The sequence below is a fragment of the Astatotilapia calliptera genome, chromosome 15, assembly GCF_964374335.1.
Source record: "Astatotilapia calliptera chromosome 15, fAstCal68.1, whole genome shotgun sequence".
NCBI classification, from domain to species: Eukaryota; Metazoa; Chordata; class Actinopteri; order Cichliformes; family Cichlidae; genus Astatotilapia; species Astatotilapia calliptera.
The window spans coordinates 17,323,495-17,345,719 of NC_137436.1; the positions used below are offsets into that span (position 1 = coordinate 17,323,495).

The 22,225-nt window shown below is 39.5% G+C and overlaps 2 protein-coding genes across 4 annotated transcripts; both read left to right on the top strand.

Moving 5' to 3' along the window:
• Positions 1 to 479: 479 nt before the first annotated feature.
• LOC113037534 (hepatic sodium/bile acid cotransporter-like) lies at positions 480 to 6,096 on the top strand. Its single transcript, XM_080290026.1, has 4 exons — positions 480 to 3,179; positions 4,627 to 4,711; positions 5,226 to 5,340; positions 5,426 to 6,096. Exons 1-4 carry the CDS (start codon positions 2,991 to 2,993, stop codon positions 5,664 to 5,666), a joined length of 630 nt encoding a protein of 209 aa, XP_080146152.1. The 5' UTR covers positions 480 to 2,990; the 3' UTR covers positions 5,667 to 6,096.
• A 3,197-nt stretch (positions 6,097 to 9,293) lies between these two features.
• On the top strand, positions 9,294 to 22,152 carry LOC145420620 (hepatic sodium/bile acid cotransporter-like). Of its 3 annotated transcripts, none has more exons than XM_080290023.1 (8): positions 9,294 to 9,380; positions 11,564 to 11,788; positions 14,963 to 15,049; positions 16,242 to 16,354; positions 16,827 to 17,031; positions 19,649 to 19,827; positions 20,028 to 20,227; positions 21,787 to 22,152. In XM_080290023.1, the coding sequence occupies exons 2-8, from the start codon at positions 11,600 to 11,602 to the stop codon at positions 21,837 to 21,839; spliced, it is 1,026 nt and encodes a 341-aa protein (XP_080146149.1). In that variant the 5' UTR covers positions 9,294 to 9,380; positions 11,564 to 11,599; the 3' UTR covers positions 21,840 to 22,152. The 3 variants fall into 3 exon arrangements, with proteins under 3 accessions (XP_080146149.1, XP_080146151.1, XP_080146150.1); XM_080290025.1 differs by having other exon boundaries at positions 20,144 to 20,227; XM_080290024.1 differs by lacking the exon at positions 9,294 to 9,380 and adding an exon at positions 10,963 to 10,980.
• The last annotated feature ends 73 nt before the right edge of the window (positions 22,153 to 22,225 follow it).

The window sequence follows — 22,225 nt, forward strand, 5'->3', positions numbered from 1 at the left end:
ATTTTTCCTTCCTATGATAACCCGACGGGCAGGGCAGAGATAGATTTTGGCAGCCCGACTGGAAAAATCGCTAGCCCCGGGACGTCGGGCTAGCGATTTTGCGAGCCCTTAAAGGAGTCCTTATCACATGCATATCAATGTAATGAATATTAAATAAAGATGTAAAAAGGCAAAAGTAATCCATTTTATAATATGGCCAATGCCATATTGAAAATACAACATATTTTTAGAGTAAGATAGGAAAATATTGTTTGTTTTTCTGCAAAATTACCATGAAATTAGAGAATACTTCAAATTACTTATGCACAACTTAAGTTTACTTACAGTATTATTATTTCCTTGTTCATGTAAAAACATAAACCCTTTATTCTGGTCTGCCTACGTTTAAGTATTTAAGTGCAATTACATTATAATTTTAAATGTAACACATTGGAATTTCATTTAATTACAGGAATTTCCCCCTTAGTTTCGAGCCGTATTATAAAGTGCTATCCATAAAACCCCTAATTACTGTATCAATCTTGTTTATTAACACGGGCTTCCTGCTTCAGTCTCTGTGCATGCTGATGTAAAACGGGGTGTTTGAGTAAGAAAAATGATCACGGCAAAACACAACACAGGTCCTGAGAGAAAGGCAGAAGACCAGTGCTTCAGAAACCAGTTAATCCTAGTATGAGATGTGTTTTAAGTAGTCCAGAGTGTACTGTTGCAGTTATTGTTTCATCCCCAAAGTGTCAGCTGTTAAACTTTAAACTCGATCAATTTGAACACAAAGTTCTTAGAGGGCATTCAGGTGTGACACTCTTACAGAGAGCGCACAGAGATTTTAAAGTGGTTTTATTTATTTTTTTTATTTTTGGACAAATTAAAATGAAATCATTCTCTGTATTGAATAGTCTTTACTACAGTGCTGTAACATATGCCAGATTTGACAGAACATTAAACCAAGCATAACAAACAAAAGTACATATACATGAATTTTCTGCATTTATTTCAGCAATTTATTGGCTTCTTTAGGTTCTATTACTTAAATACAGCTTAACAAACTGCATCTGAAAATTATCTTACCACAGCTCAGAATCTATATCGTAAGGATATCTCAATAAGACAGAGTGTGAACTTCCTGCTAGAGAAGTTTTCTTCACTAAGTTTAAGGACTGACTTAATCTGAGCACAGAATGTAAACAAACAAAGATGCTGGTATTCTACTTAACAGAGGTGTGGACTCGAGTCACATGACTTGGACTCGAGTCAGACTCGAGTCATTAATTTTATGACTTTAGACTTGACTTGAAAAAATGTTCTAAGACTTGTGACTTGACTTGGACTTTTACACCAATGACTTGGGACTTGAATTGGACTTGAACCGGTTTACTTGAAAAGACTTGATATTTTACCCCAAATATAAAATTTAACATGCATATTATATAGAGATTGAAAATGTGACGTCATTCACGGGTAGAACCGCAAAGGATTCTGGGAACTCGTGGCAAGCGGTACTAGCGCACGCAGGCTTTCAATTGAAATCAGTTATACAGCGATAAAAAGAAACACAAAAATGTCAAGAAGCCGTTGTATTATTAACTGCAATAGCCGGTCGCATGACAGCCACGAGAAGCTGACGGGTAAAGAGATCGGTTGTTATCGGATTACGTCGTTGAAGAGAAATTGTTCAAGCCATGTTTCCGAAGTAACAAAGACGCGACGGATGGCCTGGATCGCAGCCATTCAAAGATCAAATATAACGTCCCAGAACCCTCCAGCTCACAGGTTAGTCTGCTCCAAGCATTTACACAAAGGTCAGTCTGCTGTTGTAGTTAATACGTCATTTTCATAACATAATTAGTGATATAGGTTACAAGCAAGTCTGGCGCTGAACAGAAATTGTCGCGCTATGCTCCTTTATTTATTGTGCATAAATAGTGAATTGTCCTGACACAATATTGCGTTTCGCTTCTGTTATTATGGTACATTGACAAAAACATATACTTTTATTCACAGGATAAAACAGTTGTTTTGTATCACTAATTGCCCAGTACGATTACAGCATACAATATTATTGTCACTGCTACATTTCTGTGATGGGTACCAGAAATTATTTCCACTACTAATTAATTAACGTTGAGCTCAAAGGTCCTATTAATAAACGGTTAAGGAATGTGTATTTATGACGACAATTTGTGAGACTGGTAAACTTATGATACGTACGATGGTCTTTCGTTCTACACGGTGCATTTCAAGGTCCTGCACCCATCCGTCGGTAAACTGTACCTGGGCTTGTTGCAGTGACCTGAAGTTACTAAACTTCATGAGTGTATGCACTCACTCCAAGAACCGTATGATTATAAATATGCATATAAATATGCTAAGATGAGATAGCTGACTTCATCTAACTAGCAAATGTTGTCCAGGCTACGTTGGTGATACAGTTTTTTTTAATGTGTATGATATTTTTGTCATGCGATTTTAAAGCCGGTCCTACAACCGCATCCAAGAATAACATGCAGCTTATCTCAGAACTGTCGGTGAAAATTATTCTTGGAGCTAGGTTTAATTGAGCTGCATTTTAAAGAGGTGCAATTTCACAATTTGTGTATATTTTCTAAGTTCACTATTTTGTCATGTGTTGAGAAAAACACAGATTTTAAAATTACATGGTCTAACATTTACATTTAGCATAACTGCAACATTATTTTTTCTTTTTTTTTTTTAAAGACTCGAAAGGACTTGAAATTCAAAGTTTCAGACTTGTGACTTGACTCGGACTTTTACTCCAGTGACTTGAGACTCGACTCTGACTTGCCTGACATTACTTGAGACTTGACTTGAGACTTGAGGATAAAGACTTGAGACTTACTTGAGACTTGCAAAACAATGACTTGGTCCCACCTCTGCTACTTAACTCTTACTCTGCTCTCTGTTGTTCTTCTCCACTTGTGGTTTTTCACTCACAGCTCAGAACCTCTTGTTTCTTCTGATTTGAAGGCACCATGAACAACACAGCAAACCTGACCTCTCATCAAGATTTGTGGCGCAATGTGACGATTGGAAACACCACCTGGGTTTACCGTCCTGCTGTGAACTCTGCTCTTAATGATGCCATTTCAGCAGTGGTTATAATCATAATCATCATCAACATGGTTTCACTTGGATGCACCATGGAGGTGTCTAAGATCAAGGTGACCAAGATCAGCAGTGAATTCAAATGTATATGTGGTTTGTGTATATGCAAAAAAGCATTGTGACAAAGCTTGAAAAAATTGCTAAAAGCTGTGGAAAGTCATTACGCCAGCTGAAATCAGTAAATAGAAAGCAATCCTGCCGCTTAATGCAAACTAATTTCAGCAGTTTCAGTCCCAAGCCTATAAAAAGGTGTCTCATTACCAAGGTGTCACACAAGAAACATCAGATGAAGGGTAAAACCAACAAGATTTCTCAAGACCTTCGCAGCCTTATTGTTCCAAAACATAGTGATGGCATTAGTTACAGATAAATGTCTAAACTAGCGAAGGTTCCAGTGTAGCACTATTGGGGCCATAATTTGGAAGTGGAAAGAACACAATTTCACCATAAAATGGACATGACCAGGTGCTACCAGACAGACGAGAGAAAATAAACATCAGAAGAGTTCAAGTCCAAGAGTCAAGGACAGAAAGACCTGGAATCAGCAGGTACGATTGTTTCAAAGAAAACAATACGTAATGCATTAAAACGCCATAGTCTGTAAGCATGCTCATGAAGCAAGACTCCATTGCTGATGAGAAAGCATTTTGAAACATGTTCAACGTTTGCTGAACAAAATTTAGACACATCTGTGAAATACCGGGGGAATATAATTTGGTCAGACCAAAACAGAACTCTTTGGATGCCGTAATGCACACCATGTTTGGAGGTCAAAAGACACTGCACATTACCCTAAAATCACCATACCGACAGTGAAGTCTGAAGGTGGGAACATCATGGAGTGGGGGTATTTTTCAGCATATGGCATTGGCATGCTTCATATAATTGAAGGAAGGATGAATGGAAAAATGTACCGGGACATTGTTGATGAAAATCTGCTGTCATCTACCAGGATGATGACGATAAAACAAGGGTGGACGTCCCAAACACAGATCCAAGGAAACTCTGTTAGTTATGGATATGCCTGGTTTAAATTTCTTTGTGTGGATTGGATGGGTTGTTAGTGACATCTGCCTTTGAAATGATGTCAGTACCACCTTTAGAAATATATTCACTTAGCAAATTGGTAAAGTGTTCAATACTTATTCAATACTGCCTTTGAAATGGCAAGGTGTCACCTGAGTGAGCCGGAATAGGTGGCAAGAGTGAGGCAAGACTATGCTTCTCTGCTCCGACTGCTGCCCCATGACCTGAACCTGGATAAGCATCAGGAAATGGAAGGAAGGAAGGAAGGAAGGAAGGACTGATTATTTTTACTCAAACTGGAATAAAATCTTCAAATATTTACAGATACAGGATTTTGGAATAATACTTATTGCTATGAATACAGAAAACTGAAAGTTTACCTTTTTGAATTGAAATGAACTTTTTAACATTTTGAAGTGTGTTTATATATCCAGTGATATTATTTCTGATCAGTTTTCTACCTTCTTCTGTTTCCAGTATCACCTCATGAAACCTAAGGGGGTGGCTATTGCAGTTGTGTCCCAGTATGTGATCATGCCTCTTACAGCCTTTTGCTTGGCTATTATGTTAAATAAGATTAGAAATAATACTTCATATAAAGTTAGTTCCCCACAAAATCTTTGAAGAGATTCATAATAAAAATAAGAAAACTATACAAACTGACTTAACCAGAAAGAAGATTAATATTAAAATAAATCAATTAAAAAAAAAAAAAAAGCATTTTCTTTTTCCATGCTGTCGGCATACTTCACAAGAGCTCTCATTTTGGGTAATAAAGATCTTTATGATATAAAGGGGCCTGATTATTCATGATTTTTTTATGTGAGGAAAATCATTTTAAATTCAATTCTGAATTTAACAGGGAACCAATGAAGAGAAGCTAATATGAGGGAAATCTGATTTCTCTTTCCAGTGTCATTTAGTACTCTTGCTCTTCACCCTATAATACATAGTGGCCCAATATAATTGAATTTGTGTTGCTGTACCAGAATATAACTGACACCAGATCAGCACTTGTATCACTGTTAAACCTTGTTACTGGCACCCTGTAAGAGGTTATTGTGATTTTGTGTTACAGGGGTTCCAGTTGAGTGATATAACAGCTGTGAGTGTTCTGGTCTGTGGCTGCTGTCCTGGAGGACAGTTCTCCAACACATTGACTCTGGCACTAAAGGGGGACATCAACCTCAGGTACACATGAGAAGTTATATTCTTGTAATACATTTATATAAAAAATGTAATTTGAGGTGATCATAACCCTTGTCTTTCCCTTCAGCATCGTGATGACTTCCTGCTCCATGTTGTTGGCTATGGGTATGATGCCTCTCCTGCTCTACATCTACTGCAAGGGTTTCCCCAGTGTGCGGAACGCTGTCCCGTATGTTCAAATCATCTTATCATTGGTCTTGACCCTTGTCCCGTGTGGCATCGGCATCCTCATCAACACCTACAGGCCGCAGTATTCAAAGAGGGTCACAAAGGTTTGTGAAGAGAATGAAGGTCAGACAGATCACTAGAACTGATTAACAGTGTTGATTAATCAGTTGGTGCAGGGATGACAAATAATGACTTTAATAACTGATATTTGTTATATTGTTTAACAAAAAACAAAAGACAACAGAAAACCTCACCTTCAGCACACTCCAGACATCAGTCTTAAAACTTTAATGAAGCTTTGCTGTGCTGTGTTTGTAGTGTGTTTGTGTTTGTGTTTACTTCAACAGAAACAGACATTTGCAATTTATGTGCACACAGCATGTGAGCAACATTTAAAAACCCCTTGAAGATCTCCAGACATCATGCTCTTAGGGAGGTGACGGGTGGTCGCAACTTTTCTTACAGTGGGAGAGGGGCAAGGATGAGCTTGGCTGAAGGTATAGAGATATATGATGTTCTGTTCAATGTTCTTTGTGTAAGAGTGTCTGTGATAGGGTATATAAGATGTAAGGGCGGTGGCCACAATTCAGAGATGATCCTAGTGTTTTGGCTGGGATGTTTCTCTCCATATTGCAATATGTTATTAAACTATTTCAAAACGCTCACCTGGTTTGTTGCAGGTCATTGTTAAAATTTCCATAACAATTTGGCGTTGTCGAGCAGGGTTCCTCATGTTACAGGTATAGCCCTTTAATGAAGGCTGTGGAAGGATGTGTGGGACTGCTCCTGGAGGTGTGTGTCTGAGTGAGGGAGAGAGGAAAACAAGGGGATCACGAGTAGCTACGGAAGAAACAGAAAGTAAAGGCATTAAAAAATATAACAACTCCCACAGCAGCCCGAGGTGTGTGCGATGCTCGTTCTGAGTAAATTGTTGGAGCCCACTGTACACGGTGTTTACGCCTTGGAAGAAAATAAAGTTCCGGTGAAGCAGTTTTCCTATGCCTCCTTCTGTCTCTTCAATAGCAAAGTTGACCTGTGCAGTAAGCTTGTTACCGGCTACGAGCCAGTCACGGAACCCGAAGTAACAGCCAGAGGTCTTCTTACTACGGTTTGGGGCCACGGACCTGGTGAGGCAACACTAGGGGCTCTTTTCCAGGATTAAACTCTGCAAAGTGCCAAGAGAGAAGGGGAGCAAACTTTATTTTTTCTCAGACAGCAGAGAGAATGGGGGCGCCGGGCGATGCTGAAGGGGACGACAAGGTAATACACTTCAATAACATTAGCAACCCATTTTTGTCAGAATGCCCATGAAGTGGCAAAGTTAATATGGACCGTGCTAATGACAGAAACAATAAGATCTGTAGTGGCAACCCCTTCATCACAGGCATGGAACTAACGTCAATGGCAAGCGTAGCAGCAGCCAATATGACAGGATTTGAAGCTGCATGGCATCTCACCCCGCCACTTTCAACTCACACCAACCCTTTCTTAACCCCAGTAGCAAAGCAGAATGCAGTGTGTAGCGAGTTTAAGCAGTTTTAGTACTCAGATTGTGAAGGCCCTGGAAATATTACATCTACACCACTTACAGTGGGACAGCATGGCACACATGATCACCTTTCTTGGATTATTACATCCCCCTCATGCAGCCAGCCATTCACCACCATGAACTGTACCTGCAATGTCCCTATAAAACCACAGTTTACTGAGAGCAGCCCCGGTTTCACACACGTTGCCCATTGCGGACTGGCAGGCCTGCTGAGGTACTATGGTGATGTCTTCTCCACTGGCCCAAATGACCTTGGTCGCATCAGTGTCGTCCAGCATGACATCTTGACCACACCAGGTTCACCAGTTAAACACTCGCCATGCAGGATGGCAACAAATAGTGGCCAACCAGCAAGTACAGCAGAGCCTAGAGGCTGGGTCAGCTCAGCCTAGCAATAGCAGCTGGGCTGTTCCAATTGTGATGGTGAAAAAGAAAGATCAGAGTCCCCAACTGTGTGTGGTCTATAGACCACTAAATGAGCGAACTCTTAAAGACGCTTGACCCCCGCCACACATCCACGCTTGACACGCTTTCTACTGCCAAGTACTTCAGTACACTAGACCTGACATCAGGATACTGGCAGGTAGAGATGGGCTCCAGAGCCTGAAAAGATAAGATAAGATACCTTTACGGGTACAAAAAGCAGCTGCATTTTGTACCCGTAAGGGATTGTTCTAGTGGAATGTGATGCCTTTTAGGCTATGCAATGCACCGGCCACATTCCAAAGGCTTATGGACAGAGTCCTGGCTGGGCTGCAATGGGAGACGTGTTTAATGTACCTTGATGACATCATTGTCCTGGGTCAGGTTAGCACCCAGATCCTGGATCGGCTCGAGCAAGCGTTCATCATATTGCGTGGAGCCAACCTAAAACTGAAGCCATCTAAATGCTGCCTGTTCCGGGAGCAGGTTGCCTATCTGGGCCAAATCATCTCTGCTGGAGGTATTTCCACAGATTCCCAGAAAATTCAACAAGTGATGGAATGGCCTGCACAGCGGACCGTCACAGCGGCAGTACAGCAGCCCCTGTCCTGGGTTACCCTCTGGACCAGGGTGACTTGTTCCTCGACACTGATGCCAAAGATTGTTGGATCGGAGCAATCCTTTTCCAAGTGCAAGGGGGCGAAGAGCAGACCCTGACTTATTGGAGCAGGTGGCTGTCAGCTACCGAACAAAACTACTGCACGACCAGGCGAGAGGTTCTAGCAGTTGTGGCATTCACTTCCCACTTCAGACAGTATCTGCTGGGTAGGCCATTCACTGTCCAGACTGACCATAGCAGCCTTTGCTAGCCTTAGAGATAGGGCGAGAAGTTCAGCCATCAGGGAGGGGCTCAGAGTAGAGCAGCAACTCTTCCACATCGAAAGGCACCAGTTGAGGTGGTTTGGGCATCTGAGAAGGATGCCTCCTGGGTGCGGTGTTCCAGGCATGTCCCACCGGGAGGAGATTATATCTCTCAGCTGGCCTGAGAATGCCTTGTTCTGCCGGACAAGCTGGAAGGTGGCTGGGGAGAGGGAGGTCTGGGCTTTCCAGTGGCTGCTGCCCCCGCAACCTGGTCCCGGAGAAGTGGAAGAAGATGAATGGATGGGATGGACCAGCAACATACAAGATATTTGTCACAATTTTGTATATAAATAAAAAACAAACAAAAGCTGATATATATGTATATATGACATTTTGCAGAGAATGTCACAATTTATTAATAAAAACACAGTAAATAGTGGTGACAAAATTGGGCTTGAAGGCCTTGAAGGCCTGATTTACTCCTTGAATCATACATTTAATTTATCTCTGAGACAAATAAAAAAAGAAGAAACAGACAAAAATGAGAGGTTTGGGGGTAAGTACATGGACTCGAACACCACCAACAACAAGCCGCTCTGGTCTTTCGGGAGCTTTCAATTGATCGTGATTTCCACTCATGACTTCACATATAATATCCAAGTACAGCACACACACAAACCACTCCAGCTCTACACAATATGTAGATTACTTGTGGTCGGAACAACATATATGTTCTGAGATGAAAATATTACTTCTAAATAGAGGAGACATTATTTAAAAACTAAAATAAAGTGTCTTGTAGTGCTATAGTATTATAATATTCTATTTTATTTTAGTTTTATTTGGAGGAGGATGGTCTCCTCTGTAGGTGCTGAAGTCAGCTGTGCACTAGATGGCACCTGTGGACAACCAGAGGCCTCCATGTGTCATTTGAATCATATAAAAGGAGTGGCAACACAAAAGGAGTTTATTTTATGACAAAGAGACGAGAGCAGAGCAAAGGAAGAATCTGACCTAAAAGGTAAACCAAGCATTGAATACACCTGTAAACATATCTGTCAACTGTTTATTTCTTGAAAATCATCGTGAGTTTTTTCATTTTTTCTGCTTTCTGCAGAATAGCTATTAGGTTTAGGTGTGCAATTCTCACCTGCAGCAAACTCCAGAAGTCAGTCTTGACTTTTTTATGAAGCATTGGTGGGCTATAGTGTTTTTTCATACAGCACAAAATGAATAGAAAACACACATGTGCAATCTTGTGAAAGCAATTTGTGTGCACACAGCATGTGGACAAAGGAGTGCGCAATTTGAAACAATTAAATGCTGCGTGTTGTTTCTCAGTAGTGCACAGGTTAACCAGATTGAAGTAGCTTCCAGTGAGGAATATGCATTGTTTAGTTAATTACTTAATTAGTTAGTTAAACATGTTGTACCCAAGTGTTAAAAGTCAAGAAAAGATTCAGTGTATTTGCACCGTATGTATGTATGTTAGAAATGGAGAAGAAAGTGAACTTTTAAATCACTTGAATTAAATTCCTGCAGGACATGTTCTGTTTCTAGCTTAAATTAACTCTGCGCCATTCCTAAAATTACTTTTACTGAAATATCAGCTTGTTCCGCATGATCATTTTGACACAGCCAACCTTACATAATCTATCATGTCTTCACATTGGGAAGCAAAATCTGAGTTTACAGCACCATATATGTCTTGAAAGACGTTCCAAAAGAACTTGGAGGCATTTCAAATTTTGACAGTTTGCAGCACATGTAACTGTGATTTTCAAAGCTGGCAAAGTTCTTGTAGTGCAATTAATTTTAAGTGGTGTCTAAATTCTGGGTAGTCTCAAGGATAGGAGACAAACTATACTGTAAGTAATTTTAAGTATTGCATAATGTCTTGTTAATTTTGTGGAAAATCCCTCCATCTTACAGTTGTTGTTTCAACTTGTAAATGTGTTATCATTTTAGAGATGTGGGCTGTATAATGGAGCAGAGTAACATTGCTGGTTTCTTACAGGAAAGGAGACCCTCCTTTGTGAACAGTGATTGTAAAAAAAACAAACAAATTAAATTAGACTTGGCTCCATCATTATAAGGTCATAAGCCTGCAAATTTTGTTGGTATTAAGTTTTTCTTAAACTTTGGTAAGGGAAAACAGTCCTCAATCTCATGCACATCAGTGTAGTGAGTATTAAATACAGATGTAAAAAAAATGATGTAAAAGGTCAAATTATGCATTTCATAATATGACCAACACCCTGGAAAATACAACATATTTTCAGAGTAAGATAGGAAAATATTGTTTGGTTTTCTGCAAAATTACCATGAAATTAGAGAATACTTCAAATTACTTATGCACGACTTAAGTTTACTTACAGTATTATTATTTCCTTGTTCATGTAAAAACATAAACCCTTTATTCTGGTCTGCCTACGTTTAAGTATTTAAGTGCAATTACATTATAATTTTAAATGTAACACATTGGAATTTCATTTAATTACAGGAATTCCCCCCTTAGTTGTGAGTCGTATTACAAAGTGCTTTCCTTACAACCTCCAGTTATCAACCTTGTTTATTAACACAGGCTTTCTGCTTCAGTCAACACAGGTCCCGAGGAAAAGGTAGAAGACCAATGCTGAGATATGTTTTAAGTATTCCAGAGTGTACTGTTACAGTTGTTGTTTCATTCCCAAAGTGTCAGCTGTTAAACTTTAAACTCCATCAATTTGAGCACAAAGTTCTTAGAAGGCATTCAGGTGTGACACTCTTGCGCACAGAGATTTTAAAGCGGCTTTATTTCTTTTATTATTGGACAAATTAAAGTGAAATAATTCTCTGTATTGAATAGTCTTTACTACAGTGCTGTAACATATGACAGCTTTAACAGAACATTAAACCAAGCATAACAAACAAAAGTACATATACATGAATTTTCTGCATTTATTTTAGCAATTTATTGGCTTCTTTAGTTCTATTACTTAAGTACAGCTCAAACTGCATCTGAAAATTATCTTACCACAGCTCAGAATCTGTATCATAAGGATACCTCAATAAGACAGAGTGTGAACTTCCTGCTAGAGAAGTTTTCTTCACAAAGTTTAAGGACAAAACAGAATGTAAACAAACAAAGATGCTGGTATTCTGTTTAACTCTTACTCTGCTCTCTTTCCTCCTTCATCTCCACTTTTGTTTTTTCACTCACAGCTCAGAACCTCATGTTTGTTCTGATTTGAAGGCACCATGAACAACACAGCAAACCTGACACCTCATCAAGATTTGTGGCGCAATGTGACGGTTGCAAACACCACCTCATTTTACCGTCCTGCTGTGGACCCAGTGATTGGCAATGTCATTACAGTAATGTTTACAATCATAATCATCATCACCATGGTTTCACTTGGATGCACCATGGAGGTGTCTAAGATCAAGGTGACCAAGATCAGCAGTGAATGCGAATGTATGTGTGGTTTGTCTATATGCAGAAAAGCATTGTGACAAAGCTTGAAAAAATTACACGTAAGCAGGGTTTTCGATGATGTCCTTATGCCTGACAACACATTCCAGTTCCTGCAAGGAATTGCTGAGCATGTTGAAATATAATGGATAAAATACGTAATGAACATCACAATTTTTTCTAAGTAAATATAGTTGATGTGAAATTCTCACCAGATGTTGGTAGCAAACCATTTGATCATGAGAAATGACGCAGGGAAAAAAGTAGCTAACTGAAATCAGTAAATAGAAAGCAATCCTGCCGCTTAATGCAAATCTATTTCACCTGGTTTAGTCCCAAATGATTGCCTATAAAAAGGTGTCTCATTACCACACAAGAAGCATCAGATGAAGGGTAAAACCAACAAGATTTCTCAAGACCTTCGCAGCCTTATTGTTGCAAATCATAGTGATGGCATTAGTTACAGATAAATGTCTAAACTACTGAAGATTGCAGTGTAGCACTGTTGGGGCCATAATTTGGAAGTGGAAAGAACATAATTTCACCATAAACTGCACATGACCAGGTGCTACCAGACAGACGAGTGAGAAGAACCATCAGAGGAGGCACAAGTGTTTCAAAGAAAACAAGTAAAAACGCTCAACTGCCATGGTTTGTATGCACACCATACATACCTCAGCACACAAGACTCCATTACTGAAGAGTAAGCATGTTAAAGCATGTTTAAAGCTTGCTAAAAAGCATTTAGACATGCATGTGAAATATTGGGGGAATGTAGTCTGGTCAGGTGAGACCAAAACCATGTTTGAGGTCAAAAGGCACTGCACATTACCCCAAAATCAGCATACCGACAGTGAGGTTTGAAGGTGGGAACATCATGGAGTGAGATTGTTTTTCAGCATATGATACTAGCAATCTTCGTATAATTGAAGATGAATGGGAAAATGTACCGAGACATTCTTGATAACAATCTGCTGCCATCTACCAGGATGATGAACAATGAAGGGTGGACGTTTCAGCAAGACAGTGATCCTAAACACAGATCGAAGGAAACTGAGTTTCTTTCTCTGAAACTAGACTGGCCCAACAAGTCACCTGGTTTGAATCCAACTGAAAATCTGTGGTAAGAGCTGGAGCTCAGAGTTCATAGAACCTTTTATGTGGAAGAATGGCCAAAATCACACCTGACCAATCCACACGACTAGTTTCTCCGTACAGAAGCTGTCATCACCAACAAAGACTTCTGTACGAAATATTAATAATTTTTCCCTGTGTCATTTCTCATTACTATACATAACTTAATTAATGGACATCTATGGTTTGATTTCTTTGCATGTGTGGATTGGATGGGTTGTTAGCATCTGATGAGAATTTCATGTCAGTAGCACCTTTAGAAATATATTTACTTAGAAATGCTTATTTTACCTGTTGTAGATAATTTCTCCAGTGATTTCTAGGTGGGCATGCCTAGAAAACCTACAAAGGGAGGCATACTAATCACAAATCCAGTGTCTCAAAATATTATACCATCACCTAAGAGCAGTCATTAAATTATTTACAACTTCTGGAACAGTTCTTGATTTATACACTCTGCTTGGGTCTTCCATTAATTAGTGCATCGTGGCACTCCTGAGGTGCTATGATGATTTGATAATGGACCTTAGCTCACCTGTAATTTTGCTTTGTTTTTTTTTTTCTCTTCCTCTTGACGATACCCCATAGATTCTATGTAGGATTCACCCAAGAGAGTTGGATGACCAGCCAAGCAAAGTAGCCTAATAAAATGGTCATCATAAAAATTATCAGTTTTATTTCTGTGTGCAGGTAATAAGTCCTGTTAGAAAAAGAACTCTACATCTCCATAAAGATTGTCAACAGATGGAAGCTCAAAGTCCTCTAAAGTCTCCTGGTAGTCAGCTGAATTTGGATTTTCAATTCAATTTTATTTTATAGTGCCAAATCACAACAACTGTTGCCTCAGGGCACTTTATATTGTAAAGTAAAGACCATAAAGTTATACCGTTTACAATTGATAAAGTCGATTTGATTCTGTTTTTGTTCAGACAAACCCTGTATCAAGTATACCCTTATACTCGATACAGGGGTCCACTCTACCCTACCCAGGGCAGGGTTACTGGGGTCGTACCCTGGAGGCAATCCTCTCACAGCTCCGAAGTTATTCCTTTAATTGGTAAGGTGCTGAATACCATCCACACCTGTTTGCCTTTGTTGCTGTCTAGGTGTTCTTCGGTCTTTCTCTTGTAGTCTAACTTGGCCTCACGGATACCTCTCTCTTCAGGTTGACACATTCTGTGCTAAGCATAAAAGTGAAGCTGTAAATTTACTAGTTAATCTTTGTTTAACCCTCACTTATGGTCACAAGCTATAGGTAATGACTCAAAAAGAATGAGGTCAAGGATACAAATGGGTGATTGAGTTTTCCTTTAGTGACAGGGTAAGGCGCTCAGCCAATCAAAAGGGACTTGGAGTAGCAGCGCTGGTCCCACACATCGAAAGGAGCTAGTTGTGATGTTTTGGGTATCTGACAAGGATGCCTCATGGATGCTTTCTAGGTGAGGTATTTAGGGCATGTTCGTTTTGGGATGAGGGTCTGTGGCAGACCCAGGACTCAGTGGAGAGATTATATCTCTCAGCTGCCTTTGTAATGGCTCAGTGTCCCCCAAATGAGCAGGAAGAGGTGGCCAGGGTGAGGCTAGACTATGCTTCTTTGCTCCGACTGCTGCCCCATGACCTGAACCTGGATAAGCAGCAGAAAAGAAGTGGATGGTTGGATGGAACAAAGAATTCATGGTTTGAGTAATTTACTCAAACTGGAATAAAATATAGAAATATTTTGAGATACTGGATTTCTGAACATTATCTATTGTAATAAATACAGAATATATGAAAGTTTACCCTTTTCAATTAAAATGCACTTTTTTATAGTAATCTTAGTTTTTAAAAAATATATATATTTCATTTGGCCTTTTTCTGCTTTATTGGATAGACTCAGTGAAGAAGGGACAGGAAAGTGGGGGCAGAGAGAGAAGGGGAAGACATGCCGTCGTGTTCATGTTAATATAAACACAGTGGCATGATACATGTTTGGTAAATTTATGATCAATTTTGCTAACTTCTTCTGTTTACAGAATTACATCATGAAACCTAAGGGGTTGGCTATTGCAGCTATGGCCCAGTATGGGATCATGCCTCTTACAGCCTTTTGCTTAGTTAAGGTTGGTATTTATGTAAAGTTAAATAAGATTACTAACATGCAGTATAAATAATACACATTTGTCTTTACAAAGTTACAAATTTACAAATACAGACAGTGATTTATGATTTGTGTTCCCCACAAAAATCTTTTTACAGGGATTCATAATAAAAAATGTGAAAATTACACTGAGTTAACCAAAAAGAAGAACCAAAAACAGATTTTTTTATGTGAGGAAAATGAGTGGAACAGACTCAGGTGCAGACCAGATGAATTTAGAATAAAAGTCACAAGTTTATTAACAATCACACCAAGTGAAACTATTTACAGTGCATGGGACTGAGATTTTGAGGGATCCAGGGATGGAAGGGAAACGGGTTCAAAAAACACAGACTCTCCAGTTTCACAATCCTCTTCAGCACTCACGCTCACTTTCACTCCACACCTCACTGCCAGACTCAGGGGAACAGATCAAGAAATAGGGATGGGTCCAGGGATTTATATACAAGTAAACGTAGTTAGAACAGACTAGAAATTCACATGGGAAACAGAGGTTAACGGAGCTGTACTGCCAAGTGTTACTCAACTCAGCTCAGGCAAACTGGCAATCAGGCAGATTCATGGCAGGTGGGCACGTGAGAGGAGACGGTATGGTTTCCAGGAGGTCCAGAGGGAGGAAAATCCAAGCGAGCCACGACAGTCAGGAAGGCAGGGCAAGGAGCGTGGTGAGTGTGAACCCCATGGTTTGTAGACTGACTGATGTAGTAGAACCGAACAGGACAAGCGCTGAAGAGTCACACGGCAGGAGATTAATCTGATAGAACTGAGAACAGTAAGGCAATGTTAAACCTGGGACAGACGAGCATGAACTTGATCACAAGGAGTCAGAGTTACCACAACAGTAGCTGGACAAACTGGTGGAGAGTGGTAGGCAGTGCTGGTTTAAGAACCCTACTTACTGATTGCCATTGAAACGAGGAGCAGGTGAGGTGCTGGAAACTCCACCCCAGAGGACGGAAATCTGGAACTCCTCTAACAAAGAGGAACACCTCCCAGACACTCCCAAGGCACATGACAAAAGTTGCCCAGTATAATTGAATTTGTGTTGATGTACCAGTATATAATTGACACCAGACATTGTATTTTAGACTATTAGACATTGTTACTGTTATTTACAGCATCCTGCAAGAGGTTATTGGAATTTTGTGTTACAGGGGTTCCAGTTGAGTGATATAACAGGTGTGGTTGTTCTGGTATGTGGCTGCTGTCCTGGAGGAATTTTCTCCAACTCCATGGCTCTGGCTATACAGGGGGACATGAACCTCAGGTACACATGGGAAATTATGTAGTTGTAATACATTTATAATGAGCAAAAAGATGCTAAAAATGTCATTTGAAGTGATTAATGCTCAGGCAGAAAACTTTGCAACAGTTATACCACTCGATTGTGTTTGCGAACTTTCTCACACTGTGTCTGCCTGTGCAGTTTTCAAATATAACACCAAGACAAGCACAATTCAGACAGTTCAGTTAGATTTTGGCATATCTCTATCTGATGTCCAGCATGTCAGTGGAATATTCCAGGAAGCAGGAATATCTCTAGTAAATTGTTTGAACATCAGGTTGACAAGGACATTTAGCGTTGTGCAGTTATGAGAAGGGTTAATGGGGTCAGTAAAATACGAGGAATATGGAAATCATGAAGTCTGTGAGAATCAGATGTCATTTTTAATTCAGAAAGGCTAGTTTCCATAGCTCAGAGTAAAGCAACGTATTTGTCTCATCCTTGTCTTCTCCAGCATCGTGATGACTTCCTGCTCTACAGTGTTGGCTCTGGGTATGATGCCTCTCCTGCTCTACATCTACTGCCAGGGTTTCCCCAGCGTGCAGAACGCTGTCCCTTATGGTGAAATTATGTTATCGTTGGTCTTGATCCTTGTCCCGTGTAGCATCGGCATCATCATCAAGACCTACAGGCCACAGTACTCGAAGAAGTTCACGAAGGTTTGTGCATACTGACAGGAGAATGAAGGTCAGACAGATCACTAAAACTGATTAACAGTGTTGATTATTCAGTTGGTACAGGAATGGCAAATAAAGACTTCAATGACTCATATTTTAAATATTTGTTTAACAAAAAAACCCCAAACAAAACGGAAAACCTGTAGATTACATCATCCTACAAATTCTAGAATTTGCTGATTTTTTTTTCTTAACTTGACACACAGAGAAACTGAATAACTTTGTCTTCAGACAAGTCTAAACATCTTTCTCTAAACTCAAATAATTCCTAATGATACCTAACGGCAGTCAGAGAGCTGTTGCCTAGCCTGTAGAGTTCTGTGCGTCACTTTGATATGCTTCCGCAGACCATCACTGACCCACCATACTAAAAAATATTACAGGCAGCATACTGTTTGCCATGGCTTCTCCAGACCCTCCACACTGTCAGGGACAGGGTCCACTAGAGGACGTCTGGCCCTCAGGCCACCCTTATGAAAGAGACATTCACAGAATTTTTTAGGGCTCTGACAGTGCTCATCCTGTTCCTTTTTGCACAAAGGAGTTACCTGTCCTGTTGGTGGGTTAAGAACCTTCTAAGGCCCTGTCCAGCTCTCCTTGACAGGGCCTATTAACTGGTTGCATACCACAGGCCTCCAAACACTTGACCCAGCTGTCTTATCAAGTTATAGGCCACTGTCGAACCTTCCTTTTCTTTCAAAACTTCTTCAAAGAGCAGTTGTAAAACAGCTATTTTCTTATCTGTAGAAAAAAAATGTTTATTAGAAGAGTTCAGTCAGGTTTCAGAGCTCATTACAGTACTGAAAAGCCATTAATGAAGGTAACAAATGACCTTCTTATGGCCTCTGACAGTGGACTCACTTTTGTGCTTGTCCTGCTGGACCGCAGTGCAGGGTTCTGTCCTACGACCAGTTGTGTTTACATTATACAGACAATAACATTAAAGACATAGCATTCATTTTCACTGGACAGATAACACCCAACTTTATCTAGACCTGGATGACCTGTCATTTTCTGCTTCTAAATTCAGATAAAACTGAGTTTATTGTTCTGGGCACTAAAAATCTTAGAAATCAAGTCAAGTCAAATTTGCTTTATTGTCATTCCAACCATGTGCAGTGGTACAGTAAAGAGTGAAATGAGACAACGTTTCTCCAAGACCATGGTGTTACATATGACATATAACAGACAATCAACACAGGACTACATAGAACCTGACAGTACCTGACAGTGACTGTACCTGACAGAACAGTACGATACAGACACAACAGTGCAAAAGAAATGTGAAAAAGACTGAGTATTGTGCAAAAAGTAACGTGGTGTATGAAGGTGTGCGTGTGTGTGAGAGAGAGATTCTGCCTATAAGTGCTCGGTAGTGATGTGTATGAAGGTGTGCATGTGTGTGTGTCAGTCCAGTCACTAACTGTTTAGGAGTCTGACAGCTTGGGGGAAGTTACTGTTTCGCAGTCTGGCAGTGAGGGCTTGAATGCTCCAGTACCTCTTGCCAGAAGGCAGCAAGATGAAGAGTGTAGTGAGGGGTGTGTGACGTCCTCCAAAATGCTGGTGGCTTTACAGGTGCAGTGAGTGCGATAAGTGTCCATGATGGGCTTCAACGATCTTCTCAGCTGTTATGGTGTCTAACAACATCAGCTTAATATCACCTCTATCACCTTAGTAGAGCACTTCACTCTCAGACTGCAGGTTTATTTGTGGTTCCTAAGGTATTTAAAAGTAAAATGGGAGACAGAGCCTGCAGTTTTCAGGCCTCTCTTCTGTGGAACGAGCATCCAGTTTGGATTCAGGAGATAGACACTATCCCTACTTTTAAGATTAGACTTAAAACTTTCCTTTTTGCTAAAGCATATAGTTAGGGCTGGATCAGGTGACCCTGAATCCTCCCTTAGTTATGCTTCAATAGGTCTAAGCTGCTGAGGCTTCCCCTGATGCAATGAGTTTCTTCTTCACTCACCTTTTAAACTCATTATGTGTTTATACACCAGTCTGCATTTAATAATTACTCTCTGGCTCTCTTCCACAGTGTGTCTTTGTCCTGTTTTCCTCCTCTCACACACAGCTGGACACGGCAGATGGCCGTCCCTCTCTGAGCCTGGTTTTGCCAGAGGTTTCTTCCTTTTAAAAGGGCATTTTTACTTCATCTATCACCAAAGTGATTGGTCATAGGGGGTCATATCATTGTTGGGGTTTTCTCTGTATTATTGTAGGGTTTTACCTTACAATATAAAGTGTCTTGAAGCAACTGTTGTTGTGATTTGGAGCTATAAATAAGCTGAGTTAAGTTGAGTTGAATTAAATTTAAATCAATCAGAAATGATGAGGAGGGTAAAATCTCAACGGCCTCCACCTGTGAAACTATTCTGGTTTTGAACATTGTCTTGTTTTTGCATCTCTGGCACACCTGTTGTTGATTTCATCAACATCCAAGCCACTAAAACTGATTAACAACCCCCTCTCTACTTAACTGACCAGATCAATATCCCAGAAGTGTAATTTAATTGATCCTATACTCAAATTCTTTTGAGCAACACAAAAGAAGAAGAGAAGTCAAACACTGATTTATGTCCTGTCTTGTTGTTCTTAGGTAGGCATGATTATAATGCTGATTATACTTGTGGGGACCTTGAGCTTAATTGCTATTGGAAGCGGACATATCATCCTGACTATGATGTCTCCTTCGCTCTTGGCCATCGCTGGTCTCATGCCTTTGATGGGCTACTGCTTTGGATACGTGTTCTCTTCAATCTTCAGACTCATCCACAGGTAGGTTATTTGTTTAATTCAATCATCAATGGATATGTATATATATATATATATATATATATATATATATATATATATATATATATATATATATATATATATATATATATATATATATATATATATATATATATATATATATATATATATATATATATACACACACACACACACACATATATCCTTCCATATGCCTTCAGGGAGCGGAGAACCGTTTCCATGGAAACAGGCTGTCAGAATGTCCCGCTGTGCACCACCATATTGAAGGTAGCTTTCCCTGACGAAGTGGTGGGTCCTCTGTATCTATTCCCAACAGTCTACTTGGTGTCTCAGTTGTTGGAGGCGGCGATGATCATCATGCTGTTTAGGTGCTACCAAAGGTTCAAGAGAAAAGAGAAAGGTAAGAGTGACAGCAGGATTCAGATGTTACATTTTAACACAGGCCTTTTATCACGCAAGATAAAAAAAAAAAAAAAAACAAGTATGTACAGATGTATGGCTGGTCGTTATTTCACAAAAATTCAACTGTGACTTGATCAAGTGTGGGTGTGGATGTTGTGGACATCTGAAGTGGGCAATGCTAGAACAAAGTTTGGGTTAATTCACTGAACTACATCCAGGTTGCAGCATCTCAGATTGGAGTGTTTGCATTACTCCAGTTGCTAAATTTAAAATATTTTAAATTAAACATTTTTTAAATTTTGTGTTTGAAGAAACAGTACTTTTTACACTACACAAAGTATAGAGCAAAACAATAAATAATACAGATATATTCTCCCCAAAGTACTTTATTGTACCTTTATGGGCTTGTAAAAGGGGCGATGCCTTCTAAGGTACTCCTGTTGTACCCTTTCATGTTGTAGGTTATGGAGAACCACTATTGACAATATTATACTCTCATGTACTGGTACCCAAACTGACCTTTTAAAAAGGTGCTACATTAGATATAGTGTAATTTATTCTATATAATTTCATTATTAATAATGTATTTGCTTTGATTGTTAGTCATTTGAGTGGTCTCATTGATCACCGAAAGCATTATGTGCCTCATATCTGCCTCTACAAGAACAAAAGCCCTACTATGTGGCAACAGTGCTAACCACTGCACCACTCTGACCTGAGACGAACACACAATAAATGCACACTTGAGCCTCAGTTACAGGTATGAGACAGTTAAATGCAAATTTATGGCATTCTGCATTTAAGCATTAGTAATTATTATTAACATCTGGCACTCTCAATAGTTTAAATTCAGTTCAATTTGATTTCAATCCAATTTGATTTATATAGAGCCAAATCATAACAGTAGATGCCTCAAGGCACTTAGTATATTATATATAATATAAATGTATTAAGGTATTACATTCTAGGTTTTTATAATAATACAGAGAAACCCCCAACAATCAAACCACCCTCCTATGAGCAACACTTGGCCACAGTGGGAAGGAAAAACTCTAGTTTAATAGGAGGAAACCTTCAGCAGGCTTAGGGAGCGGCAGCTATCTGCCACGATTGGTTGGGTTGGAAACTAGGAAAACCTAGTTTACCTAGTTATTCTAGACACAGGAACTTGAACACATAGTACATTACTAAACACACAGTCTGTGGTTGAAGCAGCAGAAAAAAAGAGGCAGAGAAAATGAGCAATTCCACCATCAGGTGTGGATGAGCGAAAACAATACACGAAATTATGACCTGAGTCGTAACAAAAGGCAAGCACCAATGAGCCCACAAAAAGGTTTCTGGCTAAGAGTCTCTGCTGCCTGTTCTTGCTTTCCATTCTACACACAAAAAAAATGTCAAAACAGCACCAAAACAAAGCAAAGAATAACTTTGTGATTGTGTTTTGTTTAGACAGATGAATAACCAGACCTTAGGATTTCACATTTAACCACAGGTTGAGCAACTTTTGTGCCAAATCTTGGTTTGTGTTAATACATCTGCTTGTCTGACCCACAGAAACTTACCAGGCTGCTGCCACTGGAGAGGATCTGAAAGAGTCTGATGTGTGATGTCAATTACCACTCATATATGTCTCTATTGTAAAGCGCTTTGGGTGCCTTGAAAAGTGCTATATAAATCCAATCCATTATTATTATTATTATTATTATTATTATTAGCGTGAACGGTTTCACCAAAGGGGCTCCAGATGAAGTAACCAAAACTAGCTTACTTACAGCTTAATGAACAAATAGAAAAATGTGCAACTGTATTTCTTGATTATAAAACAGTATCATTATCTGAACCCTGTAAATGTATTAGTAACTTCAGTTATAAAGCACTAATGAAGCCAAAATCCAGTTTTAAATACATTTTTGAAAAATCTGATGAGTCTATCTTTTTCCTACATCATACAATTACAAGTTTCCACTGAAAATAAATTCATTATGTACATTTA

Coding starts and splice junctions, on each gene's coding strand:
- LOC113037534 (XM_080290026.1), top strand. CDS start 2,991: ATGAACAACACAGCAAACCTGACCTCTCATCAAGATTTGTGGCGCAAT. Junction 3,180..4,626: donor TGGAGGTGTCTAAGATCAAG/GTGACCAAGATC, acceptor TTCTGTTTCCAG/TATCACCTCATGAAACCTAA. Junction 4,712..5,225: donor TACAGCCTTTTGCTTGGCTA/TTATGTTAAATA, acceptor ATTTTGTGTTAC/AGGGGTTCCAGTTGAGTGAT.
- LOC145420620 (XM_080290023.1), top strand. CDS start 11,600: ATGAACAACACAGCAAACCTGACACCTCATCAAGATTTGTGGCGCAAT. Junction 11,789..14,962: donor TGGAGGTGTCTAAGATCAAG/GTGACCAAGATC, acceptor TTCTGTTTACAG/AATTACATCATGAAACCTAA. Junction 16,355..16,826: donor CAGGGGGACATGAACCTCAG/GTACACATGGGA, acceptor TGTCTTCTCCAG/CATCGTGATGACTTCCTGCT.